At 47.5% G+C, this 20,386-nt stretch overlaps 1 protein-coding gene and 1 pseudogene across 1 annotated transcript; one reads left to right on the top strand and one right to left on the bottom strand.

Moving 5' to 3' along the window:
* Window positions 1-15,464: 15,464 nt before the first annotated feature.
* Window positions 15,465-16,189, bottom strand: LOC109787352 (uncharacterized; annotated as a pseudogene).
* Window positions 16,190-16,459: 270 nt separating this feature from the next.
* Window positions 16,460-17,769, top strand: LOC109787350 (uncharacterized). Its single transcript, XM_045228836.1, has one exon. The coding sequence runs from the start codon at window positions 16,871-16,873 to the stop codon at window positions 17,444-17,446; it is 576 nt and encodes a 191-aa protein (XP_045084771.1). The 5' UTR covers window positions 16,460-16,870; the 3' UTR covers window positions 17,447-17,769.
* Window positions 17,770-20,386: the final 2,617 nt, after the last annotated feature.

The following is a 20,386-nucleotide window of genomic DNA, read 5'->3' on the forward strand; positions in this document are numbered from 1 at the left end:
AACCGACGCCAGGTCGGAGGCAGGCTCGTTGGTGATGCAGAGCTTGCCGAGGAGGTCGACGAGGCAGCTCTCAGAGCTGGCCACTCCGGCATCGGGCGCGGGCTCGTCGGAGAGGCGGATCCCGCCGATGAGATCAACGAGGCAACTTGCGGCGCAAGCGGCTTCCACGCCGCGAAGCGCGTCGACGCAAACGCCATCAGGCGTGCCGGGCTAGCTGCGCTCGCCAGGAAGGAAAAGGGTCCCGTCCAGAACATGTTTTCGGACGACGGTGCACTTAGCCCCACGGGAGTACGTAGGGGATATCTAGCGACATATGCTAGGGGTGGCTTATCATGGATGGGGACAGGAGTACGTCGTCGGGTCCTAGAAGCGGGAGTGAGCAAGATCTCGAACGCCTATGAGTCTTACCCAGGTTCGGGGCTCTCCGTGGAGATAACACCCTAGTCCTGCTCTGCGGGCTCTCCGCATGATGACTATCGTCAATAGAGTAGCTACAAGAGTGCTCCTTGAGCTGTTTCGGCTAGAGAAGGAAGAAGGGCAAGGCTAGCTCTATCTCCTCTCTCTATGTGTGTGTAGGTTGCCTAGGGTTCTGAACCCTTTGCATGGGTGAACCTGGGAGGTTTATATAGGCCTACCCCCCAGGGGTACAATGGTAATCCGGCTGGGTGTAGGACCCGGCCGTCAATGTCCCTGGGCGCCGGCTTCTCCGCTGGCTGCTGGGGCCCGCCGCTGGGTGGGTCCCGCCGGCTGCCGTGAACTCGGCCGATAGGTATGGCCCGCCACCTGCGGGCCATGCTGACTGCTTTATACTGTAGCCCTGCCCTCGATGATGGAGGCTTTGTCGGGGGGCGCATGGCTACAGTCCTGCCGCCTGGCGGGCGCTCACTGTAGCCACGCTCCGTCTCATCAGATTAATCATGCGCAGACTCCGGGGGGAGGGAGGGCCGCCTGCTAGGAGTCGGGCCGCCCTCGATGCCGCCTGCTCGGGTTCCGCCGTCTTCTAGTGGCTCGCGAACAGGTAGGGCCCGCCGCCTGCGGGCCGTACCGACCGCCCATCGTGGGAGCATGGCTCCTGCTGACGTAGGAGGCGACGTGGTTTGCGTGGCAACAGTGCTGCGTCGGGCGAGCGATGTCCGCTTGGTACACCCGCACTGTGGCCACGTTCGCCCTGGATTCGAGGGTGGCAGGTAGCACTGTAGCCACGCCCCGTCTCGTCGTCGTAAATAGGTGCAAGCTTTGAGGGGGCGAGGGGCCGCCTGTGGGATGCCGCCCCCCTGAAGCCACCTGCTGGGGGGGGGGCGCCGTCTTCTAATAGCCGGCCCCTGGACCAGCCGGCCCAAGGAGTCGGCCGTTCGTCCGGAAGGTGTGAGGGGAGCAGCTAGCCCTGATGTCATGAAATACTATAAGGAGCCAATGAGGCTACCCGTGGTCAATCCCTCCGATAGTGAGGATTTCTTTGATACATACTCACCAGTTGCTAGGATGACTACAATTCGGGTGTTGATTGCACTTGCATCTTCACATAAATTCCTAATCCATCAAATGGATGTGAAGACAGCTTTCCTAAATGGAGAGCTCGATGAGGAAATTTATATGCAGCAACCTGATGGTTTTGTAGCAACCGGGCAAGAGAGCATGATGTGTAGATTAAAGAAATCACTCTATGGCCTCAAGCAAGCGCCAAAGCAGTGGCATGAAAAAATTGACAAAACTCTCACTTTGGCAGGCTTTGTGGTGAATGAAGGGGACAAATATGTGTACTATAAATATGGTGGGGGTAATGATGTAATCTTATGCTTATACGTTGATCACATATTAATTTTTGGGAATAATATGAATGTTATAAATGATGTTAAATCCTTCTTGTCTCAAAACTTTGATATGAAAGATTTGGGAGAGGCAGGTGTTATTCTAAACATAAACCTCAAATGAATGAGAATGGGATTACATTAAGCCAGTCTCATTATGTGGAGAAAATCTTGAGGCGGTTTGGTTTTGAGGACTCCAGAACATCTCCAACTCGACCCAAGTCTAAAGCTTCGAAAGAACAGAGGACAAGGGGTCGAGCAGCTAAAATACTCTCAAATAGTTGGTTCTCTCATGTACCTTGCTTGTGCAACTAGAAATACTCTCAAATAGTTAGCAAACTAAGCCGGTTTAATTCAAATCCGGAAATGATCACTGGACTACGGTAGAACGAGTAATGAGGTATTTGAGAGGAACCACAACGTATGGGCTGCACTATACAGGGTACCCTGATGTACCAGAAGGGTATAGTGATGCTAATTGGATCTCAGATGCAGATGAGATCAAAGCCACTAGTGGATATATATTTACTTGTGGAGATGTTGCAATCTCTTGGAGGTCTCGCAAGCAGACTATCTTGACGAGGTCTACTGTGGAGGCTGAACTTGTAGCACTTGACTCAGCCATTGTTGAGGCAGAGTGGCTGCGTGAACTCTTGAGTGATGTGCCAATGGTTTAAAAACCAATTCCGACCATCCTTCTGAACTGCGATAACCAAACCGTGATCACTAAGGTTAAAAGTTCGAAGGATAACCTGAAGTCATCAAGACATGTGAAACGGCGCATCAAATTCGTCAGGAATTTGAGACGTAAAGGAGTGACCGCCGTTGATTATATTAACACTACTAAAAACCTAGCGGATCCCTTTACAAAGGGACTATCACGTTCAGTGATAGATGGAGCATCAAGGGAAATGGGCTTGAGACCCACCTGAGTTGCACAACTACAGAAACCCGGCCTATGTGATCGGAGATCCCGTGAATTAGGAAAAGGGGAAAACAAGTTGTTGGAGCAACATGAGAGATGACGTGTGTATCTTCCATTTCCCGCAGAGATGAGTACTCTAAGTACTGCATGGGAGGCTGACTTTTGTCTTAATATGTTCTAAGGCCGAAACACTTCGGAAGGATACCGTCATGCAGGGTATTCTTGAAAGAACACACCTATGTGAGCTTAGCTGTGAGGTCGCAATACATGAGATTTGGGTGATCTCTAATGAGCTCATTAAAGGACTAGGGAGCACGACCGTAACGCTCCAAACCTTAGGCGTGGATCAAGGCGGCCTAGTATCAGTGATGCCTTCAGGTGAATCTCTTCTACACAAGACTGGCAATTCAAGGCACTGTCCATTGCCTAGTTGTAAGATGAGTGGATCATGGAGTGCTAGGTATAGTTCAACTCGAGACAGGTCTATACTTTAAAACTAGTATATAAAAGCCAGATGAGAACAAACTGCAGACCTTGACTTCTTGGTGGGGACTGTTGGAATTAATGGGCCATCTACTCAGATTGAGCCCAAATTAATTTCAGAATTGGAGAGAAGTCTAGGGGGTGGACAGCCATGTGGGAGTTTAGTCCCACATTGCTAAGGGAGCAAGAGTTTGACCTGCATATAAGGGGGCCTTTCATGGTTCTCTTGATTAGGATGACTAAAGATGCAAAGTGTACACCACACACGCGCCCGTGCTCGCTCGCATTTCACATTTATTCGCGTTTAATTACGCGTGACTTGTGACTTTGGGCGAGCGACCGTGGATAAAATGCATTTTTTGTTATTTTCATCACGCAGTTTTTACTCTTATCCACCCGCGTCTGTATCGCGCACGAACCGAGGATAGACTCGCACGTTTACGTGCAATTACAGGTTCGTTCATGATGGAGATATCCCGGGGGCAGATCCTAGGATATAGGCAGATCGTGCTGCGTGGGGATTATCCATCCGAGTCTATAAGAGGGAGACGTCCTTCTCGACAGAGACACTCGAGCAAAACACAACCCTATGTTGGTTTTCTGGCTGTGATCTACTCTCACTTTTCTCTGAATTTTCTTGCTGAAGAACACAACACACGCACAGGAGGTGGAAGGGAACAGAGAGGAAACGCAGTCACGAGAGAGAGAGAGTTTTTGCGACGCGCTAATCTGCGTCTTTTCTGGGGTTTTCCTTTTATTCCATCGTGCAACTGAAAACAACGGAAAGCTCGCCACGATCCAACTAATGCGCGTGCAATCCCACGAGCCTGAATCGTGCCGAGTCATAAGCTACCAGCTAAACCTATCAACTAGGAACAAAAAAAACTAACCACCGCAACGTGAACTCAGCACGTTTCTGGTGAGAGACGATCAGCATGCAAACATCCATCATGCATATGACCGTCCTTATGTGAATCAAGGAAATAAAGCGAAAAAATCAAGTGCAGATAGACTCAGGTTAATATCAACAATCACCTCCTTAACCTTGTAGTATCTGCTCAAGTGTGCGCATCCCAATTCTGTCTCTGAGCTCCAGAAACTTCACCTTTCCAAGTGGCTTCGTCAACACATCAGCTAGCTGATCAACTGTGCGCACATATTCAACTGCTATGGTTCCATTCTCGACGCATTCACGAACATAATGGTACTTAATATCAATATGTTTGCTCCTTTCGTGGTGCACCGGGTTTTTGCTCAATGCAATAGCCGACTGGTTGTCCACCTTCAGTGTCACCTGATCCGCCTCATCTCCTGTCAGACTTGCAAGCAATCTACTCAGCCACACAGCCTGACAGGCGCCCGAAGCAGCAGCAACATACTCTGCTTCACAAGAAGATATCGCAACTACTTTCTGCTTCTGTGATGTCCAACTCACAGGGCTCGAGTTGAGGTAGAATAATACTCCAGAGGTGCTCTTTCGATCGTCCACATCACCACCATGATCACTATCACTATATCCACAGAGCTGCATGGTCATTCCCTCTTCTCTTCCATAGAAACAACCAAGGTTCAAAGTACCTTTTATGTACCGTAGGATGTGCTTAACAGCAGCCAAATGATCTGTAGCAGGCTTCTCCATATACCTGCTAACTATGCCCACTGCATAAGTTATATCAGGACGAGTATGTGTCAGGTACCTCAGGCTCCCAATAATACTGCGATACATTGTTGGATCAACTGGCTTGCAGGTGCTGGACTTGCTCAAGTGCAGCCGGGCTTCCATGGGGGTTTGAGCAGAGTAACAGTCAATCATCCCACTTTTCTCTAAGATCTTGCCCGCATAACTGGATTGATTCAGAAAAATTCCATTTGGCAGTTGCTTCACTTCTATGCCAAGATAATAACTCAGGAGCCCCAAGTCACTCATACTGAACATGTTCTTCATTTGCTCCTTAAATTTTTCTATTTCAGTTGAGCTTGGTCTTGTGATTATAAGATCATCCACATATACTCCAACAGCAAGTTTTTCTCTTCTGTACATTGCATGCTCAAGTGGACATTTCTGAAATCCCAAATCAATCAAAGTTCTGTCCAGTTTCTCATTCCATGCTCTAGGCGCTTGCTTTAAGCCATAGAGGGCTTTGTGTAGCTTCAGAACCTTTTGCTCTTGCCCTTTGATCTCAAATCCAGGGGGTTGAGCGACGTACACCTCCTCTTTCAGTTCACCATTCAGAAATGCGGTCTTAACATCCATATGATGTATTTCCCATTTCTGTTGTGCTGCAACTGCGATGAGAAGCCGGATTGACTCGAGTCGTGCAACAGGGGCGAACACCTCCTCATAATCTACACCGTGACGCTGAACATAGCCCTTTGCAACCAGTCTTGCTTTATGTTTGATGACCTTGCCATCGGGATCTTTCTTTAGTTTGTAAATCCATTTCAAACCAATTGCTTTCTGTCCCTTTGGCAAGTCAGTGAGTTCCCAGGTTTCATTGCTCTCGATTGACCTGAGTTCTGAGTCCATGGCTTCTCTCCATGCCTCTTCCTTTCTTGCCTCTAATACAGATTCAGGTTCTTCTATACCAAGAAGGCATGTGTCCGGCACAGCTGCAAATGGTGCTTCTTCGATGACTTCTTCCATGAGGTGATACCTGCGTGGTCCCTCGGTGCTCGTCGGCGTCGAGGCACCGGTCGGAGGTGACACAAACCGAGGTCCAGTAGGTGCTTCATTTCTAGCTGGGGTAACAAAGTCTTCTGGTCTGAGCCCTGCTGCTATTTCTTCATCTGTCAGCTTGTTCTCCTTCAGACTTGTTCTTGTCGGATGGTGAACAGTATGCTTTGGCTGGGCTACATGACAAGCATCATCAAGGTGTACATTATACTGTACTGAGAAAGTCTCCGAGATCCCCTCAGCATCGTCGGTGGTCCATTCCCAGCGTCTGTCCTCCTCGAACACAACATCTCGAGACACACACAGCTTCTTCATGTGTGGGTCGAACAGTCTGTATGCTTTACTATTTGGTTCATACCCAATCAACACCATTTCAATACTCCGGTCGGCCAACTTTGGGAGGTGCTGTCCAACTTTCTTCACATGCCCTATACACCCAAATGTACGAAGGTGCTCGACATTAGGCTTTCGTTTGTATAGGGCCTCATAAGGTGTCATCCCGTGCACGGTTTTTGTTGGTGCACGATTCAGTAGATAGACTGCTATAGCTATTGCCTCACCCCAAAATTGTCCAGGCATTCCCTTGGCTTTCAGAAGGCTTCGAGCCATTCCAACAACAGTCTGATTTCTTCTCTCAACAACGCCGTTCTGTTGTGGAGAGTATGTCGCTGTCAAGTAGTGCTTGATCCCAAGGCCTTCACAGAATTGAGCAAAATTCTTTGACATGAATTCCCCTCCACGATCTATCCTGAGTGCCATCACCTTCAGATTAAGTTCAACCTCTACTGCTGCTCTTATCTTCTTAACTGCCTCAAGTGCTTCATCTTTGCTTCTGATCAGCACAACCCACATGTACCTTGTGTGGTCATCAACTAGCAGCAGAAAATAATTCTTCCCGGCAAAGGTTGGAGGGGAGATAGGACCACAAAGGTCCCCGTGCAGCAATTGAAGTGCTCAATCTGCTCGGTATGAGGCTTCAGCAGGGAATGGAGCTCTTCTTTGTTTGCCAACCAAGCAGCTCTCACACAAACGATCAATCTGATCAATCATTGGTAAGCCACGCACCATGGCCTCCTTTGCTAGCAGTCTCAAAGCATGAAAGCTTATATGCCCATAGCGTGCATGCCACAACCAGGGAACCTCTGAAGTCTTGGACAATAGACAAACTGGGTCAGACTGCTCAATATTCAGTATGTAGAGCCTGTTTGGTGTTCTTCTAACTTTTGCAAGGACCTTTCTCTCTTTATCCAACACAGTCATCAAACCTTCATCGACGGAGTACTTGCAACCAAATTCATCCAGCTGCCCTAGACTGATTATATTACTTTTCAGCTTCGGGATGAAATAAACTTCAGTTAACAGCCGGTGCTCGCCGTTGTGTGCAACAAAGAGAACTGAGTCGCGTCCCTCAATGCCCACAACTGATCCATCTCCGAATCGAACTGAACCGGTGATCTTTCGGTCCAGCTCGGCGGACTTGTCCAGACAGCCTGTCATGTGGTTGCTTGCTCCAGTGTCAAGATACCAAGACTTGTCTGATGACCCTGTCAGTTTCGGCATAACTTTTTCTTCATGCAACATGACCTTGTCTCCTGTGATTTCGGTGTTCTCAACAAGCTCACACACCTCGGTCATGAGCAAGGCTGGATCTTCATCAGTTTGCTTCTGCGCCAGGTTTGCACGCTCACGCTTCGGCTCCGGACAGTCCGAGGCAAAGTGTCCATTCACATCACAGTTAAAACATTTTACTTTTGAGATGTCAAACTTACGATGCTTTTTCTGCTTGCCCTTTCCATTGTTCTGACCGCGATCACCACGGCCTTTGTCCTGCCCGCCGCCTTGGCCACCGCTCTGGCCGCCTCCTTTCTTTGCACCAGAGCTGGAGGCCCCGTTGTTGTCGACGAACTTCTTCCCCTTCATAAGGGTTTCCAGCGCGCGGGTCACGAGCATCAACTGCTCGCTGTTGTCGCCACGGCTCTGGCGGCGCCCCCGCTGGTTCTCCTCGAACGCCGTGAGGCGTCCGACGGCCTCCTGCACCGTCATCGTGGTGACGTCGCCCCACTGCTCGATGGTGTTGACGATGCCAGTGAAGCGATCCGGCACGGCGCTGAACAGACGCTCCACCACGGCCTCTTCCCCAAGGATGACGCCAAGGGAGCGGATCTCGCTCACTAGCGTGGTGAGTTTCCTGGCAAATTCCGGGATAGCTTCCCCATCCGCCATGTCGAGGCGATCGAACTGCCTCTTCAGTTGCCGCGCGCGCGCCTTCTTGACGCGATCCTCCCCGACGCGCGCAGATCAGATCATCTCCCACGCCTCTTGCGCGGTTTCGCAGTCCGCAACCTGCAGCATAACATGATCCGGGACGGATTGGGAGAGCACCGCGAAAGCCCCCTCGTCCGCTGCTTGGTCGTACTCACCGGAGCCGTCAATCGCCGACCAGACGCGGAGCGCCTTCATCAGCACTTTCATCTTGATGGCCCATAGAGAGTAGTTCGTGTCCGTCAGCATAGGATACTGCATGGGCACATTGGTGGCTCTCGACGGAGCAGCCAGCACCACGGCACCATCACCGTCGCCTGTGGTCGACATCCTGGCCACCGGCGGCGTGTACTTTCCGCCACCGCTGCCGCTGCTCTTCCCGTCGCTTTTCTTAGGAGACGTATCCCCCATCGCCGCCGCCAAACCTCCTCCGATCGCCGCCGCCAAACGCCCAAGGTCCTAAACCTAAAGCTCTGATACCAATTGTTGGTTTTCTGGCTGTGATCTATTCTCACTTTTCTCGGAATTTTCTCGCTGAAGAACACAACACACGCACAGGAGGTGGAAGGGAACAGAGAGGAAACGCAGTCACGAGAGAGAGAGAGAGAGTTTTTGCGACGCGCTAATCTGCGTCTTTTCTGGGGTTTTCCTTTTATCCATCGTGCAACTGAAAACAACGGAAAGCTCGCCACGATCCAACTAATGCGCGTGCCATCCCACGAGCCTGAATCGTGCCGAGTCATAAGCTACCAGCTAAGCCTATCAACTAGGAACAAAAAAAACTAACCACCGCAAAGTGAACTCAGCACGTTTCTGGTGAGAGACGATCAGCATGCAAACATCCATCGTGCATATGACCGTCCTTATGTGAATGAAGGAAATAAAGCGAAAAAATCAAGTGCAGATACACTGAGATTAATATCAACACCCTAAACCGTTTTCATCTGCGCCGCCGCCGTCGACCTTCGCCAATCCTCTCCCTGCCGTGCAGCAGGGCGAGGAGAGCAGTAGTCTCCGGACTTTCTACGGCATCGGCGACCTGCACGGGTAGCCGGGCGATAAAGTTTCTAGGCAGTGCTTCCGCACGGCTGCTCCATCTTCCTCCACTACGTCCGTCTACACTGCGATCTCTTCATCATCAACTCTCCATCGACATGTCCGTCTGCACTGTGATCTCTTCATCATCAACTCTCCATCGACATCTCCCTCTGCACTGCGATCTTTTCATCAACCCCGCTGTAAGAAATCCTTTGAGATCGGTCATATTTTATGTGATCTTGTTGTGGGACTTCAGTTCATGTCGTTTTCATTTACTCTGTTAGATTTCATCTACGTGATTGCATGTATAAATCTGTTAGATCTGTCCTTGTCATCAGTATCACATAAATTCGGAATTATATTAATTGTAGTACATGCTATATTTCCAACAGCTACTTGGGACGGTCTTGAGGCATTTCTTGCATGAGCTCATTATTCATGAAGCAGGCACCACATATATATAGTTGCCTTTCTAGATTGTGATGTTGGTCTCTAGTCATTGTTAACTTTGCGTGGAAGGCTGCGATGAATGCCTTGCCAACTTGGCAAAAGAAGCACATTAGGGGATTGGAGATAGATGATATATGCCTGATTTGTGCCATGGAGGCCGAGGATAATTTCCACCCCCTTTGTCGCGGTACTTATGCTCGTGGGTTGTGAGCAACTATGTCGGATGTCTGGAACATCCCTGATCTTGCCACCATTCGGAACAACGCGAAATTGTTGCACCATAAACCTGCACCCCCCATGGAAGCTTCTATAAGGTTTTTGGTAAGCTACTTAGACCCGTTGGTAGGCATGAAGATCAATCTCACCCCTGATAAGATTAAAGGGAAGTCGCTAGTGACATATGATACAGTCTTGAAAACACAACATGTGATAAAGGATGCTGTTCCCCCTCTCGTGTGGTGTCCGCCAACGCTATGATGGGTGAAACTGAATACTGATGGTTCATTTGCAGAGGATGGCACAACTGGAGCTGGAATGGTGCTGCGAGATGATAGAGGTCGCATTATGTACTCAGCATGTAGACAACTCTTCTCCCGCCAGGAAGCACCTGAAGCTGATCTTTGTGCTTGCATGAAAGGACTGTCTTTTGCCATTCAGAGGAGTGACTTACCAATTATAATTGAAATGGACTCTGTTGTCGCACTCAAGCTGATTCAAGCTTCGAATCTTGATAGATAGATTTATTCTTCTATAGTTAAAGAGATTAGGCACCTTAATTATGATTGTTCATGATTCTTGTGTTACTCATGTAAATCACAATGAAAATAAGGTTGGCGATATCTTAGCTAAATTTGCTACATTAGAGCTAGCAAAAGCTGACTGTATGGACTGTGGGATTTGAGAACGATGACCTGGATTGGTTCTGGCCCGATAGATTCTTTAGAGCTAGCAAAAGCTGACTGTATGGACTGTGGGATTTGAGTAATGCAAGAGTTTTCCCGCAATTTTTACAGGGAAATCTTGTATGCAGTAGACACATTTTGTATCTTCCATTTACCCTTGTCAAATTATGAGTGCTTCATCTTTTGTGGAAAATTTTGCCTGTGTTATGAAGCAGTTATATTCGATTGTTACTCAATCTGGATGCTGACGTGTGAATTGCTTCATTAACTCAAATGGAGAACCAAACAGAAATATAAGAATGTGAGATCTTACAAAGCAATAGGATGTCAACATAAATGTGATTGCTACTACTGGATGCTGACTGAATCAATCACTACTGTCCACTTGATTTGTGTGTGTGTGTGATGACATGTATGTATATGTAGGTGCATTGCACTAACTATACATGATACTCCAACTTGATGCAGTGCCGTCTGCATCACACCGGCAGCGACCTACGTGGCGAGGGCGACAAGAGCCTTAGAAAAACCAGGCAGAAGCAAAGTGCTCTCTCTCCCTCTCCCAGGCAGGGAGGGAGGCTCTAACTGTGTGAGTTCCAGCCCTGCACGCAGCAACCCGCTGCTGCTCTTTTCTCTGACAGTGACTGAACTCTTTCTCAAAAAGCAAGTTTCAGTTTGTCACTCATGACAGCAACAGCTTGTTCATGACAATGATTTGTGTTGTTTGTCAAATTTCGATTGCCTTCTTAATCCATTGGCGGGGCAAAAGAATAGTTTTTGCCCTGGATTATTACTTGGGTAGACGGTTTCGGTTAACCCGTGGGGTTATCGACGCCTCATAAACATTGCACGTAATTCCACTTTGCTGTAATGAGGTGAGATGGACCCTAAGCCGCCATAAAGAAAAAAGAAGGATCATGATCCTTTCCTGGAGAGCATATTTGGGGTGCCAAGAACATATCGGGTGCGTCTGGGCTTGTGGTGCACTATTTACATGTGTTCAAAAATTCCGAAAAAAATCATGGATGTAGAAAATACATATTTCTGCAAACATTACAAGATTTCAAATCTCAATTTAAAACATAGCTCGAGAAAAAAAAGAGGAAAATCTTGTGTGAATACTAGCTAATCCCAATCACGCAGTGTTTGTCCTATTTTTCCTTGTTAGCACTGGATTCGTTCCGTTTTTCATGCTATGTTATGTTTCAAAATTTTATGCCATGATAGATGTATGTTTAGGTTCAGCTGTGGTAGTGGATAAACAGAAAGGAAGAAAATATGGCGGGGGACAAATTTCTTGTGATTGTGAGAAAATAGACCTCTGAGCTAAGTGGGCTTACATAACGGAAAAGATGTAACAAATAGAAATAGGCATAGTATAGGAAATCTGTAAAATCTCAGATATTAGTTATTAATCTTAGCTATTAGCTAGTTCGAATGACTTGAATTTATTTTGGAAGTTCCGAACACTACAAAGATCAGAGGCACTGTGTTCACAAACACACCCCAAAAAATATATTTGGAACTGAATTCTGAACAGTACAGCAGAAACCCATATTTTGAGTTTAAATTTGATTGCTGAAACTATTCGGTACAAACAAAAGGGTTACCGCTCATAATTAACTGGTATTTTCTTGTAACCGGTTATGGAATCCTTGCTTACGGCTGATTCTACTAAAAAAAAGTCATGCATCTCTGTTATCCTCTGTGCTGTGCTAATCAGATATTTCTCTTTCAACGGATAAAACAATTGCACTGATGCTTAGCTGCATCACAGCACTACTAGCCCCAACTATACAACTCACAGTTGCTTTAAAACTCCCACACTTGTTATTTTATTTTATTTTATTTGGTGCAGAGTAGAACTGGACCACAGAAATGAAGTGGATAGAACGTGGCAAGCTAACTGAATCAACAAAATAGTATCTTAGGGTTCTGAACAGGGCACTACTGCCTAGCCTATAGCAGGTCATTGTTTTCTGATTTGCCAGTCCAGTTCAAAATTTCAAGATTTGGAGAAAATCAATGAGAACTATAGCTGTCCTGACCCCTCAAATCTTATTCTTCAGAAAATTAGGAGGGTGCTGGCTCTTAAGTAGCAAGGGGTTGCATTACTGGTGCTAATTCTGCCCCCCATGGATCATCAAGGAATATGCCGCCCCTTCACGACCCTAAACCGCAATCTCAAGCGGTGACGCACGCCTAATATCATATTGTGTACTGGCTAACCTTTTGAATCAGTCAGCAGTATCTAAAGTAGTGCCCCTTCCCTGGAAGATTCTTATGCATTCGGTGGTCAGCACACTGCTTACTCAAATAAGTAGATGCAGAAAACTGGAACCGCTCGACGCCTCGATCGCTCTTACCGCCTTTTTAGTATTTTTTTTATTCACAAATGATGGTTGACATTGCTTCTCCAATTTATGTTTTATTGATGTATGTTGTGTCCGGCATGCTTCACCAAGTGAAAAAACAATTACCGCAAAGGTACCAAACATTTGCTTTGATTCCGCGGTACCAAGAAATCAGATATAACCAGCATAGCAAGCAAGTCAACACAAGCAATTCAGAGCATTGGGCGCTAAAGCTGTGTGCCAGTTAAACAATCCGCAGAGGTTTGACATGATGATACAGGAGTTTGAGAATCTCAGATGTTGCTGAATCTTGAGGCAAAGCAAGAAGCAAACTTCTACTTTTGACCATTTTATGCGGCAAATAGCGGGTCTGTTCTTGTTGTTTATGCTGAGAGGGAAGCAAGGTTGTATCTTTGCTCAATTATGCGGGGAACGGCAGACGCAGCGCAAGCTTCAAGATCAGATTCAGACTTGGGAGGGACACAGAAGTAACTTATGTTAACATGTTATGTGCTGTCAGGGTGATTATTATTACTAACCCAATGGGCTTAAGTTGCCGAGAGGAATAGAACTCCAGCCTCGAAACGCCAATCATCGGCAAGGTCTAGATAATAGCTCTACCTGTATAGCAAACAGCAAATTGGCCATTTCTGTTTCTCGGGCAAATGTGTGCTCAGCAAGTTATCTGAGTCTTCTATATCAACTGGACAGTTGGTGAGCAGAGAATAATTGCTCCTTTTATAATACCGGCTTGAGCGTATCGTTGACACCGAGGGATCATGTTGCTTGAGGGTGTACAAAGGACTATCTTGCCAACTGGCCTTTGCGAATTCTTTTGCATTGCATCCAACATTATGAGACGCAGCGAACAGATTCGAAAAAATGTGTGTTGTCATCTGTGTACTACTAGCAGTGCTACTACTAATATGAAGAATCTGAAGTACTGAGAAGCAGTGATGGATTTCCCAAAGACTCTTTAATTTAGCCTTAAGTACTAATTACTGTCGGTAGAGGTTTAGACATCACATAACCAAGAGTTCTGATGAGATCCATAGCATAGAATCTACATTTAGTAAATTACCTTTCTTATCTCTTAAATGTGAAAAGAGGCAAGATTCCATTTAATCCCCATCAAACACTCCCACTGTGGAACAAACCGAGACGCCACAAACTCTAAGTCCTGAAGTAGCAACAGAAGGCACTATTTAACTCAAGTTGCAAATTATAAAACTAGAAAGTAGAGGATGCACAACTAAGCCAAGCTACTTTCCTGCTGACATCAAGCAGCAATTATTGATCAGTTCAGTCCAATCAGCTAGTGCGGTGTGGACGCAAGCAACCCCGAGAACCAATCATCGTCGATAACCGCTAATTTTAACATGAAGAGTTGGATTTGTTTAATGTCCAGTCTCAGATGCCACTACTTGATGGTACCTTAGCCTGGCTACTTTTGACTGGAAGAGCCATCTGTGACACTATACCAGTGTTGCAAGTAAGTGCGAAAGGTATTAGATGCCCTCACAATTTTTTTAAGGAAAACAAGAAGAGATCTGGTTTCATGTGGCATTTGGAGCAGGCATGAGATATTTGATAAGATCATCATTAAGAAGGCGATCTTTATCGATCATCGTTGTGATACTATTTTAATTGTCATTCCAGGTTTCCCTACTAATCAGCCTAGTTAGTCATCACCAAAACTGATGGGACTGACACAAGTAAACTCCGCAGGATTCAGTGGGCCACAATTTATCCCAAGAAAAGAAAAATGGGATCTTCGTTGACACAAAGTACCATGCCGTCATAATCTACACACACACAAAAAAAAAAAGAATAAGTGTAGACACAAAGTACCATGTCATAATCTCATCATCTCAGTTCTCAACTGATCCTTTTTTGCTTTCTGATATGCAGTGCACTTGTTGATAACTTGATATCCTTCCTACCACATTTCAAAGATTCTGCTCTTGAATTTTTTTTCTCGAGAAAACGCAAAGGAGTTTGCGTTTCATTGCATTGAACAGGAAGACATCGGGGGTACAACCTCCAGGAAGGAGGGACACACACACAAACACACACACACACACACACACACACACACGACCGTCCTCGCCAAGCGACTACAACTAGGTAAGGAGGTGCCCTCAACTACAACACACAACGACATTAGGCCTCGCCAGCCAGACCTCCAGCGAGGCGCCGAGACTCGGAGCAACAGGGCAGCATCACCGCCATTGCTAGACACCACCAAGGACGATTGCAGCTCCAGGACTGCCCAGACCAACGTACCACACACCCATGTGCCTAGGAGTCGGCGGGTGAAAGGCAGGGCCCGATAGGAACTGGCGCAACATTCGTTGGGGGAGCGCTGACGCTGGCATACGTTGCGACCTGCTCCCTGTGCAGCCGTCGACGCCAGAGCGATGCATCACCAGCCACCATCTGCTGCATCAAACTCCACATGCAGCCAAAGCAGCGCCATCAAGAGGGTAACGGCATTGAGACGCCGCCGCTGCCCGGTCTGGGAGGCCGGACCTAGGATTTCTCCCGGTGCTCTAGGAGGAGGTCCGGTTAGGGTCGTGCCAACGCCTCCAAGGAGGTGACGGCACCCTCGGGTGTCGCCATTGACAGCGCAGGCCATCGCCGCGCGGGGATTTCGCCCCGACCCATGAGCAAGGACCTCAGATGCAGATTCAGACTGGACATGGCAAAGAACGCCGGAGAAGACAGACACACATGGAGGAGGGAAGCCTAGGAACGTCGACAGTCGCAGAAGTGGGCACCGACCAGCGCAGCGCCAGCAGGCCGGCCACCGCCGGGAGCGCGTCCAGTAGGCGACAGCAGTCACCTGCATCGCGCCGCCGCTGCGCCGGCCCGCAGCCTCCGCCACCAGGGTCCGCCGGGGCACAGCATCGCAGCAACCGTCAGAGTTGTCGCGCGCGTGCTCACCAACCCAACGGCGACCACTGGCGGCGGCCGGGAAGGGTGGAAGGAGGGACAAGGGTGGTTGACACGGGCTAGGGCGGGCAGGGGCAGAGTGGTTGACACGGGCTAGGGCGGGCCCGCGCGGCCCAGATCTGGGTGCCTGCAGCTCTGCCGCTCGCTGCAGCGGCCAGCCGTCGCCAGGCAGCTTCACCGCGCGCGCGGCGCGCCATCTCGACCTCCCCTGCGCGCAGACCGCCGTCTGCCGCGCCACCGCACGCTCCCGCCGCTCCAGCGCCCAACACCTGTGCGCGAGCACGCGAACAAGGGCCCCGCCGCCGCCGTGCACCGACGTGAGCTTCGCCCGCCGGCATCCTCCGGCGGCGGCGAGGGGAGGGAGGGGAGGGAGGGGGCTTGGGTGGCGGCTAGGGTTTCGCCACCTGAGTCGCCCCTGGGAGCGACGCGGGGGCTTGGGGGGGGGGGGGGGGGGGCGGACAGTTTTGTTTAAGTTGCAGTGATACCGCTCTTGAAAATTTTCAGCCTCTCCAAAACCAGACAGGTCTCTAGAGGAGGAAACTGTTGACCTTGAGAATATATAAAGGCCCTAATGAGTCATGTGCACAGGTCAAACATGAATAAGCCCATCTGGTTGATCTGAACTGAACTACTGAAGCGGCCGTGCACAGGTACGTGCAACATCATGCTACATATATTTTCTGTTAATCCAAGGGATGCACTGAGCTCGTGACGCGTCGCGTGTGGCTCTAGAGCGGCTCGATCTCGAACCACTTGCATGGTTGCATCTAAGCAGCGGCGTCGAGGAGATACTCGACGCCGCCGTTGCTTCCCTCTTCATCTATCTCTAGGGCCAAGTTGTGCATTTCTTTAACCGGAGAAACATATACTAGATTAAGTGTCACTACTGCCTAGCTACTACTGGGTGATTTGTTTATGGTGCAAATGGCCTATAAATACAAGTGCGGCTTGATGCGTTTCTTCTTCATCAGCTTCTTCATCTTCAGAGTTTTAGAGATCAAGCAGTTGGGTTCAGAGGAATGACGAAAAGATTTGCTTTCGAGGAGAAGGAGATGGCGCGCATGCTTCTGCTCGTTTCGCGCGAGCAGGCGATGCCCATGCCGATGCCGGTGGCGGTGCCCGGTGACCGCGCCCCGGAGCGGGTGTTCGTCTGCAAGACGTGCGACCGTGTGTTCCCGTCGTTCCAGGCTCTGGGCGGGCACCGGGCCAGCCACAAGAAGCCGCGGCTGGACAACGGCGGCGACCTCAAGCCTAAGCTGCACGGATGCTCCGTCTGCGGGCTGGAGTTCGCCATCGGCCAGGCGCTCGGTGGCCACATGCGGCGTCACCGTGCCATGGCCGCGGGCGGAGGCGGAGGCGGTGGCGTCATGGCCATGACGCCACCGACAGCAGTGATCAAGAAGCACGGCGAAAGCGGCGACGACGCTGTTGTCGGCATGAAGCGCGGGCTGTGGTTCGACTTGAACCATCCACCTTGCGACGAGTACGGAGCCGGCAGTGAGAGCGACGACGAGTGCGGCCACGACGCAGCTGCTGCTGGGTACACTTTCCACCAGTTCCTGGATACCGGCACCATGGCGGTTGGCTGCGTCTAGCAACACGATCTCTCCCACTCCGTTGCCGGGTTTTTGCCGGATAGTACAATATTTTCCTGTGTGTACTTTGGCAGTAACCTTTTTTTTTTACCCCTTTTCTTTTCCTTTTTCATGCATGGATAAATCCATACTTTGTAGCAGTAGATGAGTGCCCAGTGAAAGGCATCCCACGGCACATAAATCATTTCTTTGAGATGATTAATTTTGTGCCTAATTTGGTGGCTTTGGAGGCTCACCAGAGCTATTTCCCTCAGGTTTTCCGGTTATTATTTGTCCGGTTATTATTGAGAAAGAAACCTTTGGTCAAGTGGCTCAAGATGTAATTATCCAACTGTATTAAAGTATATATAGAGCTTGTGATTTATCAATTGGTGCCCCATGTCATCTTCCCTCTTTTAGTAGGTGTTCATTATTACCTACAGAATGATATTTTTAAATTGTCTACTTTGAACCATTAATTATTGTTCGGTCCAAATTGAGCCGTGAACTATGCAACTGTCGACCACATTAAACCCAGAAAATTCTAAAACCATTTAACATGAACTCAGACCTAGTATTGAAGAGTGGCTTGCATTTGAGGCATTTCAGAAAGGCAAAATATTCCATATATTTGGGAAACACTATAACTTGATAGTCTGCACAAATTCGTCCAAAAAAATGACTATTTATGTCATGTGAAGCAATCAGGAGAATTTCATTATCTATTGTGTTTAGTTGTGTGTTTACATGGAACACAAATGATCATACTAGTTACTTGATTTTTCATGTTTTACGTTTTAGCATTAATTCTATATGCCCTAAATTCCTTTCTACTTTTAGGATCTCTTCTAGTTAATTAGTTGTTTTTTCATGATGATTTAGTGTGCTTTGGTAGTAACTTGTTTCAATCTTTTTTCGTGCACGATAAATCCATATTTTGTAGCACTAGATGGGTGCCTAATGGGAGGCATGACATAGCACATAAATCATTTATTTTTGATAATTAATTTTGTGCTTAATTTGGTGGTTTTGGAGGTTCACCAGAGCTATTTACCTCAGGTTTTCCAGTTATTATTTGTCCGGTTATTATTAATGAAAAATACTTTTGGTCAAGTGGCTCAATATTATCTTGCCTCTGTTAGTATGTGCTCAGTATTACCAAACTAATTTGTTTTTTTTTATAAATTTCCACTTTGAATATAAATTGTCATGTGGTCCAAAACGTCAAATGAACCATGAGCTCTGAAACTAACCACAGTAAAAAATAAAAATTCTAAAGCTGTTTAAAATCAACTAAAGCATGGTTATGAAAAGTGGCTTGTGGTTTATCAGTTGCCTCTTTTAGTATGGTGTTGATGATTACGAAAAAGATTTGAATAAATTTCCACTATGAACCATAAACTATTGTGTGGTCCATATTCGAGAACTATATATAACACTATCAACAATAACCCCTGTGATACTAAAAAAAATTAACAGGAACTCAAACCTGATTTTGAACAGTTGATTGTATTTGTGGCCTTCTAAAAAGGGTGGTAGGTTCCATACGTTAAAAAAATGGTATGACACGATAATCTGCAAAAATTCATTAAAAAATTATGAATATTATGTCATCTAAAAAAATCAAGAAAATTTTACTATCTTGTGTGTTTCCATGGGAAAAAATCATGTTAGTTGTTTGGTTTTCCAAGTTTCCATATTTAGCATTAATTATGTATATCCTAAATATCTTTGGATTTTTAGGAATATTTTTGGAAGAAGTTACACGTAAGGATTTGCAAGAAAATGAATTAAAAACATGAAACATGACAAATCTAAGAATTGGGAGCATGCATAAAGTCATCCAAAAAATATTAAATTCATATTCTACATACAATAAAAGGAATCTATATCTCTTGTTGTTTCTGCACATGACATAAATGGTCATAGTTTTTAGATAAACTACTACTCACAATTCCTAGATCTCGTGGCATTTGTTAAATTTATGAATTGTTTTCACATTTTTCGAATACCCCAAAATGCCAAAATACTATCCAAACAAAGTTATGTTGGAACGGAACAATTTTTAGAAAGTTTAGGGTAATATGTATTGTTTCGTAGTTTAGGTTCAAGTTGGACCTAGCACCATAGTTTGAGTTTCAGGATAAACTTCTTGAACTTTGAAATGCATATCAAAACGGAAATTTGGTGCACTATCAAGGCTAGCTAGCTGGTACTGTATTATTTAAACAAAATATATATTAAGCTGTTTTTGATGATGAGAACATTGCCTAGGTGTTCTTTTTCCTTCTTTTAACAAGTTATCTTGATGTAGCGCCCATTAGCTATTATTCTATATGAAATGCTTGTTATAGTAGCAAGGATATCTTAACTTGGCAGCTGTTGTTACAAGCCGAATTCTCCACATAATTATACATGTAGATATTCTAGTACATATGATTACAATTTGACGTAGGGCACCGACCGAGGCGGGCGGGAGGCGACGGGGGTGACCACCTCCTCGGAGGCCACCAGCAGCAGACGAGTCGGGGAAGCAGGCGCCAGAGGGATCATACGGGCACCAGACCCCGCCTGAGGAGAGGGCGGGTCCGGGGCCGGCGAATCCGGGGCCGGCGCGTCGTCAACCGGGGCCGGGGAGGGAGCCGGGGGGGAGGCGGGAGGCGGCGGCGCATCCGCCCCAGGGGGGTCCATCGGGGGGGATCCGGGGGGAGGCACCGACGTCGGCGAAGTCCTCCATGAAGTTCGATCCAAGCACCACCGTGCAGTGTTCCTTAAGCTCGACTTTCACAAGGCCTACGACACGGTCCACTGGCCCTTCCTTCGGGAAGTATTGCTTCGGAAGGGCTTCGACGACCGCTGGGTGACACGGGTTATGCAACTCGTCACCTGCGGCCGGACGGCGGTCCACATTAACGGCGAGATCGGGCCTTACTTACCCACCTTATGTGGGGTTCGCCAGGG

This window comes from Aegilops tauschii, chromosome 1 (assembly GCF_002575655.3).
Source record: "Aegilops tauschii subsp. strangulata cultivar AL8/78 chromosome 1, Aet v6.0, whole genome shotgun sequence".
Classification (NCBI taxonomy): domain Eukaryota; kingdom Viridiplantae; phylum Streptophyta; class Magnoliopsida; order Poales; family Poaceae; genus Aegilops; species Aegilops tauschii.